Source organism: Juglans regia, chromosome 16, assembly GCF_001411555.2.
Source record: "Juglans regia cultivar Chandler chromosome 16, Walnut 2.0, whole genome shotgun sequence".
NCBI lineage: Eukaryota > Viridiplantae > Streptophyta > Magnoliopsida > Fagales > Juglandaceae > Juglans > Juglans regia.
The window spans coordinates 27,142,486-27,162,549 of NC_049916.1; the positions used below are offsets into that span (position 1 = coordinate 27,142,486).

General features: G+C 36.3%; 3 protein-coding genes across 6 annotated transcripts; 1 reads left to right on the top strand and 2 right to left on the bottom strand.

Annotated features, from left to right (window-relative positions):
• The first annotated feature begins 4,455 nt into the window (after positions 1-4,455).
• On the top strand, positions 4,456-8,401 carry LOC108995745 (root phototropism protein 3-like). Its single transcript, XM_018971368.2, has 4 exons — positions 4,456-4,989; positions 5,249-5,318; positions 5,476-6,768; positions 7,736-8,401. Exons 1-4 carry the CDS (start codon positions 4,877-4,879, stop codon positions 8,279-8,281), a joined length of 2,022 nt encoding a protein of 673 aa, XP_018826913.1. The 5' UTR covers positions 4,456-4,876; the 3' UTR covers positions 8,282-8,401.
• Positions 8,402-11,381: 2,980 nt separating this feature from the next.
• On the bottom strand, positions 11,382-15,444 carry LOC118344861 (transcription factor bHLH143-like). 4 transcript variants are annotated; one of them, XM_035686473.1, is made up of 5 exons: positions 15,227-15,444; positions 14,058-14,350; positions 13,765-13,973; positions 13,473-13,634; positions 11,382-13,388 (listed from the first exon to the last, which is right to left on the bottom strand). In XM_035686473.1, the coding sequence occupies exon 5, from the start codon at positions 13,369-13,371 to the stop codon at positions 12,328-12,330; it is 1,044 nt and encodes a 347-aa protein (XP_035542366.1). In that variant the 5' UTR covers positions 13,372-13,388; positions 13,473-13,634; positions 13,765-13,973; positions 14,058-14,350; positions 15,227-15,444; the 3' UTR covers positions 11,382-12,327. The 4 variants fall into 4 exon arrangements, with proteins under 4 accessions (XP_035542366.1, XP_035542364.1, XP_035542363.1 ...); XM_035686471.1 differs by having other exon boundaries at positions 13,765-14,350; positions 15,253-15,441; XM_035686470.1 differs by having other exon boundaries at positions 13,765-14,350; positions 15,227-15,441.
• A 3,991-nt stretch (positions 15,445-19,435) lies between these two features.
• LOC118344835 (protein PELPK2-like) lies at positions 19,436-19,735 on the bottom strand. The gene has a single exon (XM_035686261.1). It carries the CDS (start codon positions 19,733-19,735, stop codon positions 19,436-19,438), a length of 300 nt encoding a protein of 99 aa, XP_035542154.1.
• Positions 19,736-20,064: the final 329 nt, after the last annotated feature.

The window sequence follows — 20,064 nt, forward strand, 5'->3', positions numbered from 1 at the left end:
ATATACTAGTGTGTAAACATGAGCAGTTACAAATATTGGAATGCAGAACAAAACATTTTTTTTTATTTTCAAAATGCAGAGTCAGAACATGTTATAAAAAATATCAGAACGAAAGTTCAAAAATATTCATAATCAAAATCCTTTTGTTATAGTATAAACTGAAACATCACATCTTATCTTATCATATCAGAACAGATATCATGTTTAACCCCCGTGGTAGAGTTGTGCAAACCTCGGCGGCCAACCGACCAGAAACAAAATGTGAATATTCCTTTTATTATTTTCGGAGCCCGAGTGTGCACACAGCAAAGACCACGCAGAAAACCACTTTGCTTCCAAAGTGGGTGCACCGGAAACAGAAATATTAGTACCAACCAGAACAAATGCCACAGTTTTACACCCGTGGTAAGGTCAGAACGGAACAGAAACATAAATAGAATGTTATGCCAGAAGTTTTCAAAAATCACATCATATCATATCAGAGTACAGAACATCTTCAGAACAGAACATAATCTTATCACAAAAACATATTTTATGTACAAAATTTCATATTCACTCTCTTTTGCATAGTTCAGAAACAGAATGTCAAAATAGCTCATGTATGCACCAGTCATGCCAAAAAATACTTTATTCTTATATAGAATTTCATGAGTAATACAAAACAAATAATTGAGATTATTTCAAATTTCTTTTCATAACAAAGCATGCATGTTTTTCATAAAATACACCCCAGATCATTTTATTTTATGCAAAATCTAATATAGGAATCCCATTTACCTGGACTTCTTAATTTTTTAGAATTTTCCCACAACAATGCTGAACGAATATTAATCGTCACCTATAAAATAGTCACGTAGTCTCATAAATTTTCAATCAAACACGTATATCAATACTTAGACTTGAAATACTACATAAGCTAATTTTCCTTAAAAGAATCAATTTACAACTCTTACATCTCTAAAATATAATCACTTCCCAAATTACCTTGATATCAATTAACGCTTCCGACTTATATATTAATATGATTATTAATTAGATCCAAAGAAAATATCATTTAACAAAAGAAAAAAAAACCTTTATTTTAATGTAGTCCAATATAGAAATTGGTATCTCTGGAATATAATCCAATTAAACACAATTTACTTTAAATAAAACACCATATGCACAAAATATAAATTTTTGAGACTTAAAATAAATTCAAAAAAAAAAAAAAACTTTGCCATGAATTTATGCTAAGGATAAAAAAATGTAATTAAAAACTCTTAGTAGTTTTATAATTGGAAAGGCAAAATTGTAAAAACACTTAAAAGGAGTATGAGATGTGCTACGTATATACTATAAACCATAAATAAAGCCTTGAAGGCATTTCCGTAATTACAAGGAGATCATGAGTTATTTGAAAAAAACTAATATTACGTAACAGGGCCATGCATACCGAAAGCTATGTGCAGCGGTGGCTTGGGTGGAAGTCTACGATGGCACAACTGGGGGTGGAGGCAGGTCACGTGCTGGAAGAGAGAGAAGGTTAGAGGGAGAAACACGGTAAGAGACAGAGAGAGAGAGAGAGAGCGAGCTCGGCGTGAGAGAGAATAGAAACTCACCGTGAGGTAGCGATGCATGCGACGATCTGGGGTTGGGCGTCGACCAGGGCAGCTTTCGAAGATGAAGGCTCGTCTTTCGGCATCTTCTAATGGCAGTGGCATTGAAGTGGAAGGGGCTAACGACGTGGCTCATGGTGGGGATGCTTTCCCTATTTTGGCGTGCAAAAATATAGCCCTTTACGTCCAAAGCTTATCGGCAGCTAGGTACGGAGGTGCAGGGTATAACAGCGGCAATCACGATGGTGGTGCAGGGATGGCGCTGTGGGGGGTTGTAACGTAGAGGCAGCAGTGATGCACAAGATTAAGCTTACGTGAGGGTGTTGGACGACAAATGGGAGTGCAAAGATGACTCCGTGTGTGGCTGTGCTAGCAGGTATTGAGAGGCAGCGACAGCGATTGCATGGAGGTTGTGGAGGGTGGCGGCTTTAGAGCACGAGAGAGATGGGGGAGGAGATGACAACACTATTTTGGGTTTTCTTCATGCACGAAGGATGTGAATATATAGGTGATTGAAAGACCAAAAATAAAACCCTAGACATGAGAGAAAGAGACATGCATGAAGTGAAAAAGAAACGGAATGTGGAGTCTGAAAAAAAAAAATCACAGGTTTGGACTTTTTCTTAAGTGGGTCACAACTCAAATTCTAAAAAAATAATTAAACTTGTCCCAGAAAATTCTCGGCTCAATACTCACCTTGGCCTTTTAGAGAAAACTTAATTACCAAGTCCAAAAAAATCATAATCGGTCAAAACAAAGATTTTAAGCCTGTAGTCTAAATAAAGAAAAATACTTAAAAAAATAACTAGGCTCTTCATACGTCTAAATCAGAAAACAAAATTTTTATAAAATTGTTTGTTGCTACACCCGGGTGTTACAATAATATAGTTTTGAGTTTTTTTTTTTTTTTTGATAAGTCAGTTTGAGTTTCTTTTAAGGGGCCTCATTTTTTTTCTTTAATAAGATATATATAATTCTCCAAAACGCTTCTACCTATGATTGATGGTTAATAATAGACTTTTCTGCATCAATCATACAATATGGAAAACTCGTTTGTTGTGTTGGTATTAGGTATATCGACTGTCCTTTAAAAACCACACCATAGGCAGCTGCCACAGAATGAAGGCGTGGTAACCATACTCTCAGCCACTAAAGCTATTTGGGGTCCCATCTTCCTTATCCCTATCACTGTTAGGTCGCAGAATTTTGTGTTATTTCCCTTTGTCTGTTCCTTTCATTCAACAGTCCCAGAGAGCACCTTCAGTACTGTTAAGGTTTGCTATCATAATAATAATAATAATAATAATAATATACACTCAAATATATGTGTGTGAGTGTCAGTGTATTACGCCAGAAACATGAAATTAGAGGATGGTGGTCTAATGAACAGCTAGAAGGATATGGTTAAAGAAGTCATTATTAGTGAAAGGAAAATGATAGGAATCTTGTTTGGGGATCTCGCTCATTTCTCTGTTTCCAAATTTTTTTTTTGAGTTTTTTTTTTTTTTTTTATATATATATAGTAATTAAGAAAATATTATTTAATAATATTGTGAGTTTTTTTCTTTTTTAAAAAATACTTAAAAGTGTTAAAAAAATAATATGAAAAAAATATAAAATATTATTAAATAACATTTTCTTAATCACTACGTAAAAAAACTAAAAACAAAAAATGGGAACGGAAAAATGGACGTGATTCCTAGCATTACCCTCAATGAAATTATATATATTTTTGTTTTTTTTTAAGATTAAAAATGTTAAAAAAATACTTTAAAAATAATAAATTTATAACTAATGGTATGTCGAGCACCATCCCCAATATAATAGGAAGAGATATGATAGTTGCAATTATGAGTATGTAAGTGCAGCACAATCAATTTAAAAAAAATATAAATAAATATGAGGCTCATAAGAAAAGAAAATTAATTTTTTAATAGTAGATCTTATTCTTTTTCAAAATGACTGTACGGCGCTTGCACACTCTACGACTGTATGTAGCATTATTATTATTTTTTATTTAATAGTTAAGAAAATGACTATTAATGTATTGATATTTTTTTATATTTTTTAAAAATATTTTAAAATAATAAAAATATATGAATAAAAAAAATGAAAATGCCAATTTCACGTCACTTGGTGCTACTCGGGCGGAGTAAAAAGGACCTACTTCTGTGGTGCAATTCAATGAGGAAAAAGGACAGCAACAGCCAGCTTTATGAAAGGGCCACCGATGGTGAAGGTCTGGATCAGGATTTAGGATATGCTCACCATTCGGTCCATTTCTATCAGTGCTCTAAAAAAACTGCCTTAATATAGCAAAAAGTTAAAGATTTACCATTTTTTTCAAAAAAAGAAAAGAAAAATGGATCTCCCAGTCAGAGTCAGGCCCCAAAAAAAAAAAAAGTTTTTGACTATATCAGTAATTAAAAAGAGGAAGGGGGAAAAGGCTCGAAATGGATCTCTCTCCAAGTTGCATGAGTTAACAGGAAGACAAACTCTCCTAATACGATGGGGACCCAAAGACCAAACTCTATTGACTCAAGACGCATCTGCATTATTAACAGAGAATCATCTCTCAATGAAAGCACAATCAAGTTATTGCTAACAGGCTGAATATTTATTGGTCTTTTTATGTGGTCAACTACTGGCTGGACTGAGGTGCCTTTTTTTTCTTCTTTTTTTTGTCAATCCGAACTAAAATGTGATCCTGATCATGGAAGTAATTCACTCACTCGGTTTTATTTTTTGTTAGTTACTCATAGTTTTTTGTTTTCTATGAAGTGGTAAACATGGACGATTAATGCATACCAAAGCAAGTAATTATGCTAACAAATCATTGGGGCTACATAGGCTTCAGTATTAAATACGAACTCATAAATCAATGCGAGTTGATTAAGGAGAGGCATTTCCACTGTAGAGCATCCAGATCCACTAGGATCATGGTCCTGGAACAGTACTGAATATCCCATTCTTTATACACAGATATCTGAAATCCAAAGCTAAAGAGCAAAGACATGGAACCGATATGATCCAAAAACAGTGCCTACCACTCCCATTACTTTGTAAAGGGGCCATGAAATTCTGCTAGGAAGCGAAAATTCTGGACAATTCCAAGCTTACCGCGTGGGATTTTTCCATTTTTTTTTTTCCGTCAGTCTTGTGTCTTTCTGGTTGTTCCGTCCTTGTGCTTGTGATCAGTTTTTTAGTTCTCCTTCTGTTTTGGAGGCTCTTTCCTGATAAAATCCTGCTCGGTTTTCTTGATAATTTGTGTTTTCATCATGTGGGAATCAGAGAGCGAGTCAGTTGATGGCCGAGACTATGGGAATAGCGTTCTTACCTCAAGCAAGCATGGGGTCAAGACTGACGGATTTGAGCTAAGGGGCCAGTCTTGGTATGTATGAATGAAGACCGAGTATATTTAATTACAGGGATGAGAACCAAAGTTAAAGATAGAGGTTTAGTTTCTTAATGCTAGTAAATATATGTTTTTGGAACAATTAGAAGGTCTAGAGATTGTGAGCTTCGGGTAAATTAACCAATAATCTTGGTATATAGTTAATTCATCCACAATAATCTTGCTACAGTTTTTCTAGTATGCTATGAATTTTCCTCCATTCTGAAGCATGCGGTGGGTTTTTTCATTTATGTAGGTATGTCGATACTGATATTCCTAGTGATCTTCAAGTTCAAGTTGGGGATGTTTATTTCCACTTGCACAAGGTAGCTAATTTTTTAATTTTTATTTCCTTCCGACCCAGATGTTTAAAATTATACTTCTTGTAGCTTTGAAAATGAAGTTTACTAGTGATAACGCATGTATTTGCATGTATTTAATTCGTATCTCTCTTTTGATTCTCTCTTTCTTTTGTTGGATAAGTATCCCTTGCTTTCTCGGAGTGGAAAGGTGAACAGGATCCTATATGAATCAAGAAACCCGGAATTGAATAAGATTGTGCTGGATGAACTACCTGGTGGATCTGATGCTTTTGAGTTAGCTGCAAAATTCTGCTATGGAATTGCTGTTGATCTAACAGCAACCAACATCTCTGGCCTGAGATGTGCTGCAGAGTACCTTGAAATGACAGAGGACTTGGAAGAAGGCAATCTTATATTCAAAACCGAAGCATTTCTAAGCTATGTTGTTTTATCTTCATGGAGAGACTCAATAGCAGTGTTGAAAAGCTGCGAGAAGCTCTCGCCATGGGCAGAGAACCTTCAAATTGTGCGAAGGTGCAGCGAGTCTATTGCTTGGAAGGCTTGTGCCAATCCAAAAGGAATAAGATGGGCATATACTGGAAAGCCCCCAAAAGATTCCAGCTCAAAATGGAATGACATGGACTCCAGTCCCAGTAGAAATCAGCAGGTTCCTCCTGATTGGTGGTTTGAAGATGTTTCTCTCCTTAGGATTGATCACTTTGTCAGGGTCGTCACAGCAATTAAGGTTAAAGGAATGAAATTTGAACTGATTGGAGCTGCGATAATGCACTATGCAGCCAAATGGCTTCCAGGCCTGATAAGTGATGCAGCAGGGGCAGGAGACGAAGGAATTAGCAATGGCAGAAACATTAATACAGGTAGTATCAGCAGTAGTTGGAGGGGCGGGCTCCATATGATTGTGGCAGGAACTAAAGATGAGCTTTCTACTGTTCAGGCCAAAGATCAGCGGATGATCATTGAAAGCCTCATCAGTATAATTCCCCCACAGAAGGATAGTGTCTCATGCAGCTTCCTGCTTCAGCTGTTGAGAATGGCAAACATGTTGAAAGTGGCTCCTGCTTTGGCAACTGAATTGGAGAAACGAGTGGGAATGCAGTTTGAACAGGCTACATTGGCAGATCTTCTTATCCCTTCTTACAGTAAAAGTGAGACAATGTACGATGTGGATCTTGTTCAGAGACTTCTGGAGCATTTTCTAGTTCAAGAACAGATGGAAAGTTCAAGTCCGAGCAGACAATCCTTTTCTGACAAATCCATGTATGAAGGTAGTCACAGGGTTGCTAACCCAAACGCTAAGATGAGAGTGGCAAGGCTTGTTGACAGTTATCTTACAGAGGTGTCCAGAGATAGAGACCTCTCCCTCACAAAGTTCCAGGTGCTGGCCGAAGCTTTGCCTGAATCTGCAAGGACCTGTGATGACGGACTTTACAGAGCAATTGATTCATACCTCAAGGTAATTCCTTATTTCTAAAGTTACTCTTGTAAGCAAAAAAAGAAAAAAGAAAAAGAAAAAAAAGGAACTGCTGGGTCGGTTGATGAGCCACCCAAAAAACAAAAAGAAAATATCCCACAATAGAGAAGGTTCCTCACCTGTGAATTTTGTGCACAAATGAAGTTCCTTTTGCTTTGAAGTGTATGACAGATGTGCATGCTTGATTAGTGTTATAAGTATGACTAAAGGACAAACTTTCCCGCTTCTTTGCAAAGTTGGAACAGATGAACTCCAAAATTCATTCGCATTGTTATAGTTGAAGTCTTTAACATGGATAAGTGTTATAGCAAGAAATATGTTTTGTATGTATGCAGCAGCATCATCAAGATGCCAGTAATGCCATGTTTTTGCTTGTGACATGCATATTATGAGATCCATGAACATGTATGTATAGCATACCAAATTTATGTATCCATGAAGTCTTTAACATGCAGAAGTGTTATAGCAAGAATATGTTTTGTATGCATGCACCATCAAGATGACAGTAATGCAATGCTTTTACTTGTGACATGCATATTATGAGATCCATGAACATTTATGTATAGCACACCAAATTTATGTATCCATGAAGTCTTTAACATGCAGAAGTGTTATAGCAAGAATATGTTTTGTATGTATGCATCATCAAGATGCCAGTAATGCCATGCTTTTACTTGTGACATGCATATTATGAGATCCATGAACATGTATGTATAGCATACCAAATTTATGCATCCATGAAGACTTTAACATGCAGAAGTGTTATAGCAAGAATATGTTTTGTATGTATGCATCATCAAGATGCCAGTAATGCCATGCTTTTACTTGTGACATGCATATTATGAGATCCATGAACATGTATGTATAGCATACCAAATTTAGTGAAATGAACATAAAAACTAATAATAGTACTTGCTATTATAATTCTGGTAGTCTAACATCGTAACAGGCCCATCCAATGCTTTCTGAGCATGAAAGGAAGCGACTTTGCCGTTTGATGGATTGCCAGAAGCTCTCGATTGATGCATGCATGCATGCTGCCCAAAATGAAAGGCTTCCATTAAGAGTCGTGGTGCAAGTCCTCTTCTCTGAGCAGCTAAAGATAAGCAATACAATAGCCAACAGTTCCCTGAAAGAAGGTGGTGAATGTTACTACCAACCATCTCTTTCAAACCGGAAATCACTACTTGAAGGGACTCCACAATCATTCCAAGAAGGATGGACAACCGCCAAGAAAGACATTAACACTCTCAAGTTTGAGCTCGATAGCGTGAAAACCAAGTACAATGGGCTTCAAAATGACATGGAGAATCTGCAGAGACAATTCGATAAATTGGTGAAGCAGAAACAGACGTCAGCATGGAGCAGTGGGTGGAAGAAACTAAGCAAATTTACGAAGATGACAGGTTTAGAAAACCAGAATAGTGGGCCTCAGCTCAACCCTGCAGAACAGCCTAGAAAGACACCTAGAAGGTGGAGAAATTCAATATCCTGATAGATTAGAGAGTTCCAGTTGCCAAAAATAGATACGTCCTTCATTTTGATCGTGTTCCAAAATTTCTTTCCTTCTGTTTCTTTTATTTGTGGGAGTCAATGGATCCTTCATTACATAGCAGCTATTTCTGAATACCCCTAGCTTTTAATTACTATAAGTTGATCAAAACCAGTATTTTGCCGAGTTTTTTGCAGTAATCTTAACATTGTTGATATAAACTACATTTGTGTCATTGTTGACATGTACTTTCACAACCATGATATGATAGATTGAAGTAAGAATACAATATATATATATATATAGAGAGAGAGAGAGAGAGATGGAAATTACTGCCAATGTCCCCTCCCAACAATGAGCAGAACACACGAAAGCATGTCAATGTGCTGCAAAAAGGGATGTCATCGTCCACTGAGATTGTGGGCATGAGTCCCACCATCAATATTACAAAGCACAGACACGAACTGAAGTTTTCAAAAGTTCGCTTACTACACTTCATATAACTTTATCGACAGGAAATGACCAGATGCAAATGCCTTTTGGGATAGTTAGACCCACCGATGGCCCTATCAAGTACTTTTTACAAAAGATTGCTACAAATGCACTTAAAAAGAGGAAGGCTCATAGCCAGCGCCCCTCATGAGTCATGGCACCCATACCTTTCACAAAGTACTCCATCAAGATTTCAATGATACGAGAAGTCCTTGCATGGACACATGCACTTTGGCTGCTGTATGTATTCTCTGCTTCCAAATTATTGAACTGTAGACAACTCGAGTTTCTGATGGAAAGCAGATTATTCTTTGTAATTCTTACTTAATGAGCTTTTTTATGTTACTTTTTGATGCACAGTGTACAAGATTCAATAATGTAATCTCGTCAAACATAGAAAGGAAAAAACATGATAAGATACTCCACTTTCGTTATCTTACACGGGAAAAGGCATTGCTGATGTAATATGCAGACGATTTTGTCAGCAGACTAACAAGTCCCCAACCCAATTTCAGTAAGCACTAGCCCATGATGAACTCTAGGCTTTTACTTAATGGGATATTGTCCATGCTTCTAAAATGATGCACAGTAGTCTGCACCAGGGGCAAGCCCAATACACTCCACCTATACCATTTGAAAAACCCATCATTCTCCCAATTATTAATACGCTCTGCATTAGCCGAATTCCCTTGGGTTCCAGCATCTGCGCCTCATGTTTCATTTACTAGCACCAACTTCCAGTCATTGAGGTATTTTCCACATGCATGAAGTGCATTCACTTCTCTATCCATGTCACTACAAATTTGCCGAAATCTTAAGAAGTTTGGAGAGATGTGACTTATGAAGTTTTTATGTATAATACCCGACTTAAGTGGTTTTGTTTCTTTTCTCCCTCTTCTTCCGAATGATAACGTTATCTCACAGCTAGCTACGAAGACCTGGAAATAAATCTAAAACTTTGTTGCAGGTTGGCTTTTATGTTGGTTTCTGCTGTAACCATGGTCTTGAAACCTGAACAACATTAAAACAACCTGAGCATTATAAGCAACCTGAACGACATTAAAACAAACAAATAAATCAAGATCATTAAAAAGTCTAGCCTAAGAAGCTGCTTTTTTTTTTTTAAAAAAGAGGACGGTACCCAAGTTTATTGATTGTTCTCATATGTGGCAGAAAAAAGCTGTAGTTACAAATCTGACACCTGGAAATTACAAATATATTTAAATAGAAAATCTCAACCCAAGCATGAGAAAGACTAAACATTTTTAAACCTCAAAACATTCTGGACCAGAAAAGAAAAAAAAAAAAAAAAACACTTCAAAGAAACAACTGACATAAACAAAATAGTCAGATAATGATAGGCTTACTACTCTCCTACTACCATTTTATTACTTTATAGTGTATTTGAAATTTTTATTTTTTTATTATTTTCTTTCAACTATTTTTTTAACATCCTTAATCATTAATAAAAAATTTAAAAAAATATATATATAACTTCACTAATAGTCACTTCTTTAATTATTTAGTAAAAAAAATAAAAATAAAAAATAAAATAAGTAGTAAATAGATAGTAGGAAGTCCGAAATAATAAATCTATCATTATCCAAAACGATAATGCAATTATGAGTTATCCGTTTGAAAAAAAAAAAAAAGATTTACTATTAAAAGAAAAAATTACTTATAAATTTTAAATTCATCTATTTTTTCCAAATGTTTGCGAGCCCCACATTGCAAAGATTATTTCTGAAGGCCAAAAAAAGTGCTGAAAACTTATGATGGGGTTGCACATGAAAGGAGCGACTGCAAACACGGGTGTCCTATAGTACGTTGTGCTTATGCGTTTTCCTTCTTTTCTAACCCTTTTTCTTTCCAACTTGTAGGGGCCAGTTTTCTTGATCAGGCTCTTCGGGAAAGAAAGGACGTCTTTGTTGATAGCATTGAAATTCGAGCCATTATATGTCTTCAAGTGGAACTACGGCCACCGATAAAGTAGCCACAAGAAGTGTTTGGAACAGTATATATATTTTGAAAAATAATTATTTAATATATAAATATAGTCCAGTCATTTAAAAAAAAAAAATAAATATAAAATTTACATAAAAAAATTAATTTTTTAATAATAAATTTCACTAATTTTCAAAATTACTGTATAATATTTACGTATTCTACAATTGTATGTAAAATTATTCATATATTTTATGTATTTTTTTAATCATCATAAATATTTAAAAAAAAAAACATTTACATCATTATTAAAAAATACTTCTTTAATTACTAAGTAGAAAAAAAATAAACACAAATTCAAAATCCAAAACATTTCTCTGTCTTCACTTTACATATGGCAGCATACAATTAAAATGAATATATTTGCTTGAATAAGGGTTCAGAATAACCTATTTTACTAAAATGATAATTAGCCATTAACATAGACGTTCCTTTTGCCAGGTTTTGCAAGCTCAGTCAGTTCAACCATCCATCTATCCAAAAAATTTCTACGCGTCGAGTTGATCGATGACCCCAAATTTACACTCAAAAAGAAATTTTCAAGTTACGAATACTCACTTATCCACTCGAGTGCTAAATGTGAGAAATTGAAGTCCCTGATTACATGTTTTGAGTTCAGTACCACTGCAATCAGCATGGAACATGGAGAACACTACGTATTCGCAATAGATATCTTTTCAAGTTTACAAAAAGGCACCACACACAAGGACACGTACATACTACATAGCACAAAAAGAACAACAAAACACCAAGCAAAGTAAACACCGCTCCACCCATCCAAAGCATGTAGTCCCATACCCACCCCCACCACCACCACTGCAACATCCACACTCCAATTATTTTCACACTCAAACATGAAAACTGACAAACTCATAATAGCATCACCACAGAGCAATCCAAATCCACTCAAGGAAATCTTCACAAAGATACAAAACTTGTCTAAAGTAATCAGAGCCCACAAATTACAGGACAGCAGAATGACTTTTACCCTATGAAAAACAAGCTATAACCTTTTACAACATGCCTCTGGTGAAAGACTATGCCCCCACTCCAAGCACTCGTCCACGGCAGCAACTTTCTTCATACCTTTAGAATTTTATGCAAACTTGTAGGGAGAGGAGAAAAGCATAAAATCAACAAGAAAAGCGGGATTGAAAGTGGGACCTTAATTACCAAACACGCATGCGCATACTCGGGGGTTCTCAACAATCCGGATAAGTCCTCATTTCACAGCACAGCCCACCACTAGCATCTCCCATGCGTTCAAATCTTTGCGACTTCCTTTGGTCTTTAATCCCACAAAAGCTAAAAGATAATTATTTCTGGTCAACAAAAACAACCCATTTTTTCAACACTTCCAGCAACCAAAGTGAATTTCCACACCATTACATCGTTCCTTTATTGGCCCATTATATACGGCTCTTCAGCCCAACAAACACAAAAGTCACAGCAGTTATTTCAAGCTCTTAATCGTTCAAGCCAAGAAATCAAGGCTTACTACCTTTTCACCCTTTTTTTCAACCCTTCAGCAAGCATGCCAAAGAAGGTGCAACCTATTGGTTGTTCACCCCTAGAGATTTGGCGTTGAGCTTTAAAATCTTCAGGTAATCTATAGCTTCATCAATAACAAACAATGGGTCCTTACCCTCTGCACCAGGAATTATGCGCTCAAGAATTCTCAAAGTCTCATAGATCTTATCCCTTCTAAAACACATTTTGCCCAAAATAGAACCAGCTTTCTCACCTTGGTTCTGGCCAAAGGCATAGCCTGACTCTGCATCACTGCCATACTCAACAGATCTGTCCAGTCTTACGGAACTAGTAGTGGCCATCGGTGATGATTTTTTGTACCCACCATCGAGCAATTTTTGCCTTTTGTTTGGGCTATCAGGGCCAGCAACTTCATCTGTTAGGTAGTCAACATGATCATATTTCTTGTATCCCCCCTTTATAGCCATCGGAGAATGGCCTGTGCTTGCTGTTTCATCATCGTCACCGTCACCATATTCATCATTGTCAGAGTATAGCAAGGCATTGATTTCTTCCGTGTCTTCATGCATCTCACTTTCTTCAAAAGTTGTTATATTTTCACCAGATGCTTCATGTAAAATGTACTTGCTTGGATCAATTTGACTCACTCTAGCTGCCTGCTCTTCCCCATAATAAAAACAAATTGGTTTAGCGGCAGTATTTGGATTCGGGGAAGGGAAGCAAAATGAGTTATAAATTAGCCTTGTTTGATTCCCACACTGATCAAAAATAAGGAATCTCTTTGCAGACGACCCAGAATTTGACAGCATGGATTTCTTTGTTTTAAGATATGGGTCAGGAATGGGTAGCAAGCCCTGGCATTGATGCGGTAAACATTGAAGAGAACCATGAGCTCCATTTGTTTGTTCAGTCTTCAAGTCTGGTATACCAGGAACTGCAAAATTGGGCTGTGCCATAGGTGCTGGGGACATGCGATTGCCAGGATTTGTGCATGCAGGCAAACATTCCTGTTGCCTCGGCCTGAGATCCGTGTTCATGAAACTCAGTTTAGATGGTTTCCAAGCAGAATTCTCTAGAGAAAGCCGAGATTTGCTGGCCATCACCATCCACGTAAAACAATAACCTAGAAATGATAAATATAAAAGATAACTTTAAAAATGAAACAAGATCGTTTTAGCAGTAATGACAAGAGATCGATAAAACCTACCAGGAGATGGATTGGCACTTCAATCTGGAATATTCAAAAATTTGCAACTTCTTTTAGGAACAAAAAATAGAAAAAGAAAATCAATGATTTCCAGCTCAATTTGATGAGGAAAAAACCATCAATCTACGTGACAGGTTTAAGCAAGTGACGGAAGTACTCAGCCTGGAAAACAACAAGAACACAATATTATTCCTGCCTTCTTAATAAGAAAAGCTGACTGATTGATCATGGAAACTGTTAGGGGAAGAAAAATTGAAATGGGACAAAAAATGCAAATGTTTCTTGTACTCACTTGGCAATCCTGCAAAGGTTGAAAGCAAGCAATAACTCTAACTATAATTGTAGGTTTCCCTGCAATCCCACTCTCATGTTTTAAAGCCCGGAATCTAGTTTGGCTTGCTGCTTGGCACACCATAACTTCGTTCAACCCTTCACTATCTGACTACTATAGAAGCACAAAACAAACACCTAACAGGGAGCAGAAAATGGGCAAAACTAGACCTTGAAGGAAAAAACACGGTTAGATTGAGAAACAAGATGAGATCAAACACGAGGGGGAATAAAAATGAGAGTTGGAGTTCTAACTATGTTCTGTCTCTATGTTTTCAGCTAATCCTTCGCATGTCATAAGAAATGACGAAAAAGTGATTGGATCCCATGGACTTTTGAGCAAAGAATAGTAGTCCAAGAGAAGCAAGACCAGGGTCCCGTTAAGGAAGCAATGATTTACAGAATAACCCTGCAATATAAGTTCAAGCACACAACTTTGCGAAACACATCAACAGATAAACTCAACCCCGGCATACTGATCCCCTCCTCTGCAGTATAGAACTATCCACGACTGCTTAATCTGGTGCAACGTATTGAATTCAAAATTCCTGACAAAAAGTAGCATAGGTACATATCTATATCAAATGATGGGAATATTAATCAGAGTTAAGAGTTATAATTGAAGAATTTAAACAAGATAACTAATGCTTATTTTAGTTGCAAAGATAATATTAGAAGATTTCTGCATAAATTTAACCGAGCAAAATACAAAACCATTTGCTTCATTAGAACAAACCTTTGGCAGATTTCTATAAAAATCGATCCAGAAACTGATTTCTAGGACGAGATCGAGGAAATTTCTAATCGAAATATTAGAAATCGAAAAGACATTGGATTATCTGATGGTAAAAAGAAAACGATCATGGAAAACGCTGACAGAAAAGCATGAAAAGTCGAAATTTATTATCTAAGGATGCTATGAGTGACTCGGTTTTCCACAAACAGGTAAAGGAATATTGAAAATAGGGAAAAAATAGGAAAAATCTCAGAACTTGAAAGAAATGATTGTGATAGGAAAAATATCAGAACTTGTAAGAAAATCACACAATCATTAACTCTCCGTTTGGTCTCTGGGAATCTAAGGAAATCCAAAAAAAAAAAAAAAAATGAAGAAGAATCTTCAAAAATCATGTTCAAGCCTGGCTTGAGTTTGCCCCAACTAAAACTGAAAAATGCAAAAGTAGAGGAAAAAGGCGTGCAGCAGAATCAGGCACAATTAAATCGGGTTTCTGATTCCCATACGAAACCACTTCCATACGCTTAAGAGTCTTTATTTTTATGGTTAGAATCAGACTTTCAATTCTGTTTCCTTTTCCAATCTTTTGTTTTTTCTCAGCTACGAGTCAGGGGATACAAAACCTGTAACTAAGAACAGCAAAAACAGTGGGGTAAAAAAAAAAAAACAACGGAATTCAAGAACTCACAGGGAGATTAGAGAGAAATCAAAGACCTTCTTCTCTGATCTGAACCAAACGAAATCTTTCACAAGGCTCTTCAAGGAGAGAGGGCAAGAAAGAGAGAGGAGGTGAAGAGGGCCAAAAGGCAACAGTGAGAGAGTGGGTGCAAGGAAAGAGTCCAAAAGAAAGTGCGTTTGATAGGGGTTGGCAGGACCATATTAAGAGAAACCAAATCATATTTTTTGCCCAATTTTAAATCTGGAATTAAGGTTCCGATACAGTAGAATGTCTAGGTTAGATGAACCTGATCTCTGGTTTTTAGTTACTTCAATTACCGTTTATGAATGAATATTGCATTGCTTTGAAATGAAAGTCTTTAAGGTGCGAGGGGACCCAGATTGCCTGGCCATGGCCGCCACCTTTCCAAGCGATGGACCGACACTCGACACTCAACACTCTTTTGAGTCTTTTCTCTCTTTTCCGGTGCATAGAATCTTCCTCATCGCGTGCATAAATAAAAAAAAAATATTTTAATTATAAAAAAATTTAAATAAAATAAATTTATAAACTCACATAATTTATATTAAATTATAAAATTATTTTTATTATAAAATAAATCTAATATTTCAATAAAACTATCTAATTTTTTAAAATCCGTTCAGATATGTCTTTCAAGTAAGATTGAAAATATTATTATAGTATAGTTGTAACTCCAAAAAAGGATATATATATATATATAGTTTTGTTATATATAAGTAAATTTGCGTTAATTTAAGTATTAATATTGTTGCATTCATATTTTAAATTTAAATTAGTACTGTTTTCAATAAAATTTATTTTCTGACCAATCATATTGAATTGATGCACATAATAATATGCAGAATCGCTTATAATTATATTTATATATATATATATGTGAATATTTTTAAGGTTGTTGAACGATGGAGTTTAGTGGCAAAATGGCATGTGAGGGACGTTAACTAATTAATAATATAGCCCACTCATTAGTGACCTAATTTGGTCATAAGCAATTATCAAGTTTTTTGGTTTTTATTTGATGGGTCTCATTGTCAGCACCTTAGTATCATTAAAAGGCAGTGTGTTTGAATTACGCAATAGAAACCACCTTAGACGACAAAAGAAACAGAGTTATGCAAACAACCAAGAGCCATGATATGGTCCACTAACCTTAATCATAGATCTAATATATTGCTCTCGTGCATTAAGAGCTGAAAAGTAAAGGAAAAATGAAAATATAAAAATAAATGTTTAAATTATAAAAATATATTAATTAAAAAAATCAATTCATAAATTTCGTTATAAAAATAAAAATATTTTTATTTGCTTTGAGTGGAGGGTACAAGCATTAAATACCACTATAGTCTATTTGTCCTATTATGGGATCTCTCCTCGTTAAGCCTCTTTTTGGTTTTTGGTTTTTAAGGTAGCCTAAATGCAGTTAGATCATAATTGCCTTTGTATATATTTCTTTAGTCGTAAGTGCATATTATAATTGGAAGTCATTTGAGAGTACGAGTGATAAGTGTGTCAACTTAAAATAGTGGCTAGGGTTTTTGTTTATGTGCTTAATCAAATAGAGGAAAAAAAAGGGAGGTGCTCCCAGTTACATGGGTGGGATATTCTATTTTACACTCGTAAATGAAGAGCTGATACATATGAATTATAGCAAACTAAACAATTAGCTCGCATGCAAGGATTTTTTTTTTTTCTTTTTTGAAAGGGATACGTCCCAAGCTCCCAACCCAATCTCTTTCTCGTCTCCTCCTCCTCCTCCTCCTCCTCCTCCTCTTCCCACCCCCGTCAGCCTCCTCCCCTTATCATTCACAATTCAATATTTCACCTCCAAAAATTTACAACAACGATAAAAAATTAATAACATGAAATTTACAATAAAATATTTACAATTTTCTGAAAAATCTATCATTCACAATTTTCTAAAATTAATAACAGAAAATTTACAACCAAAGATCCAATATTGCACCTCTAAAATTCATCCTATACAGCATCAAATTCCTTCTTGAGTTCATCTTCCAAAATTTTTTCCATAGGTAACAACAAGAAGACTACATGATGTGTGTTTTGAAGTGCCTTGACATTGCGTCTTGTCCATTCTTAGATTGAATGTTGAGCTAAACTCAGTTAAGTTGAGTTCTTTATGAATAATAATGAATTGAGTAGTGTAGAGAGTTATGTGAAGTCCATCTAAAATGAGTTTAAAGTGTATTTGGATGTTAAGATGAATTTAATACTTTTTATGAAAAATTAAAAAAGGTTGTGCATCTCACGTATAAAGATGTTTTAAGTTGAAAAAAGTTGTACATGGATCCCACGTGTAAGAAGGTCTTGAGTTTGGATAAATTTAGTAATTTGAGAGTTTGATATTTGAATGTTAGACTCAGCTTAAAGTTAGACTAAATTCAACTGAGTTTGGTAACCAAACGCACCCTTAGAGGAAGGACGTTTCAAATCTTACAATATTGGATCTGATGTGCTAAATTCTAAGCTGATCTTGAATTCCCTTTTTCGAGACTTGGCCAGTGAAGGCCTTTTGAGAATGAACGATAAGGTTCTCATCGTTAGCCCCAGCATCGTGGGAACTATTCATAATTTATAGCATCTGCACAAGCAGCACAACACGTGATCGACGTGGTAGTGGATTTTGATCTGCACAACAACTCAATCGCAAATGAGACATTTGATTTCTTGTTCACATCCAGCATTGCGGACACTAAATTTGCCAACCGTGTCGTGAAGATTGGGGGCATTGTGGCCGTTCCATATTAATGACATTGATGAAAGGGGGTTCATCCAACGAGTTGGTTGAGTCCTCAAAAAAGCGGCGCCTTTGCCAATTGGCGTCCGAGGCCAAGAATGCCATGTTAGTGTGCCTCGAAGATGTCTTGCTCGAACCACCAAGAAGGGCTTCAGTGAAATCCAACGAGTGCTTTGAGAAAATTGAGCTCATCCCTGACTTGTTGGGTGATACTCTTGAAGGTTATAAGCAAAGAGTTTTCATTGGTGTTGGCTTGGCTGAGGAGAATATATAGCGGTGTGACCGAATGGTTTCATCAGAATTATCCAAGGAGGAACCAAGATTTCGAGGTTTAAAATCTTGCGGTGGTGCGTGAGGAGTGGTCGAGCAGCAGGGGTGGTTTCCAATGTTGATATTTCGGATTGATTAATGAAGAATGTGAAGGAAGAGGAGTATGTACCGGTGATGAAGGCAGAAGCACAAGTGGTGGCGGAAATGATAAACAGGAGAACAATATTCTGTAGTTTGGTGGATCAACTGTTTCTGGAGTGCAGGAGCCAATGGTGGCAGGGTGGGGGGGGGGGGAGATACAACAGCAAGAGGGCTTATTGGGAGTGCTTGGCTTTGTATGGAAGGCTTAGGGAAGAGGGAGTTTCTGTTCACCAATGGTGGGGGTTGAGGGTGTGGGAGAGATCATGGTCTGAGTTGCCATGTCTGTCGGTACTCGTGTAATTTATGTGAGAGTATGCGTTATTTTTTAAAGAATTAATCAATATTCATCCCTGCAATAATTAATTCAATATATCCATATTTGGTGCATATCCACCATTTATTAGGTATAGTACTGTGAGTACTGTGTGTGAGGTTTCTGACTCTCTGTGAAGTAAACAACGAGAAATCAGAGTAGGCCAGGTCGAGGCAAACTTGTGAGCGACCAAAAATAGAAAGATTTTGATATCATCCCACCTATCAAAGTGGGCAATTCCTTGCCTAAAAGTAAATAATTCAAGGATTTTCCTGAGTCCACTTGCCTCATGCATGCGATTTTACCCTTTTAAATTTCCTGAACAAAAGGTTCAATTATTTCATTATCTTTTGTCTCGTTTTGGTTATTTGTCAGTACTTCACAGTCACGCAATTCCATAATCGTTTTTTTTTTCAATTTTACTAGTTGTGAGTATTTATTAATGTGTGTATATTTATATATATATTCTCACTCGTAATGATTAAGGATATATCATATATGCACATGAAAGAAGACTGAAAGTGATCAAAGATCACCAAAAGCTACATAAATTGAGCTAGCATGCATGGGAGCTAGGGCTTATGATGAATGGATCTTTTATTTAAGTGCATTTATATATGCAACTACGTACGTACATGGAGTAGATCCACTCTATATATTATATAGATCCAGTACCAACAGTAGTACCCAAGTAAAGTTATCAGAATTATCAAAGTAATTAAGGGGTGGTAGTTGTAGCCGGAGGGAAGATCGGAAATGTAGGAATGTCGCCGACGGGGGGGATAGCTGGAAATGAAATCATTGGTGGCGGCAACCTGTAATCCGGGAATGTTGGTAGGTCGGGGATGATTCCTCCTGGTCCTGGAGGCAGAGCTGGAAGTACCAGGCCAGGAATTTGAGGCAAGGTCGTCGTCGGTGCCAAGAGTTTTCGAGTAGCTACGGCTACATCAACGCCCGGAAACGACAGAGCGATGAAGAACATTAATGCCAAGGCCGCAAAGGTACGGGAAGATGCCATGATCACCATGCATACGAAATCAAAGGCCAATCGATGCAGGAATAATAATATTGTTGCGTAAATTAAAGTTACTTAATTTGTATGAATGTGGGGAAGACAAGTAGTGGATGTGTGCGCTTATATAGTCGAGTAAAAGTACGAACAGATATAAATGAGGGGAGGACTTGGCCACCGGGTTTGGTGGGTTAGATTTCATGCATTGATTGCATGTTTGAGGACTCTTGTGTCCGGTTTTAAACAGCGTAAAATGTTGTTGTGGAATCAGGAAACTCAAAGGTGAGCTTTTTGACTGTAAGAAGAAACGAGATTAGATGGTTTAAATAAAAATT

What these genes read in the sequence shown, in the direction of transcription:
- LOC108995745 (XM_018971368.2), top strand. Translation starts at nt 4,877, where the DNA reads ATGTGGGAATCAGAGAGCGAGTCAGTTGATGGCCGAGACTATGGGAAT. An exon ending in TTTATTTCCACTTGCACAAG is followed by an intron (nt 5,319 to 5,475) that starts GTAGCTAATTTT and finishes TTGTTGGATAAG; the next exon opens with TATCCCTTGCTTTCTCGGAG. An exon ending in CAATTGATTCATACCTCAAG is followed by an intron (nt 6,769 to 7,735) that starts GTAATTCCTTAT and finishes ACATCGTAACAG; the next exon opens with GCCCATCCAATGCTTTCTGA.
- LOC118344861 (XM_035686473.1), bottom strand. Translation starts at nt 13,371, where the DNA reads ATGGTGATGGCCAGCAAATCTCGGCTTTCTCTAGAGAATTCTGCTTGG.
- LOC118344835 (XM_035686261.1), bottom strand. Translation starts at nt 19,735, where the DNA reads ATGGCATCTTCCCGTACCTTTGCGGCCTTGGCATTAATGTTCTTCATC.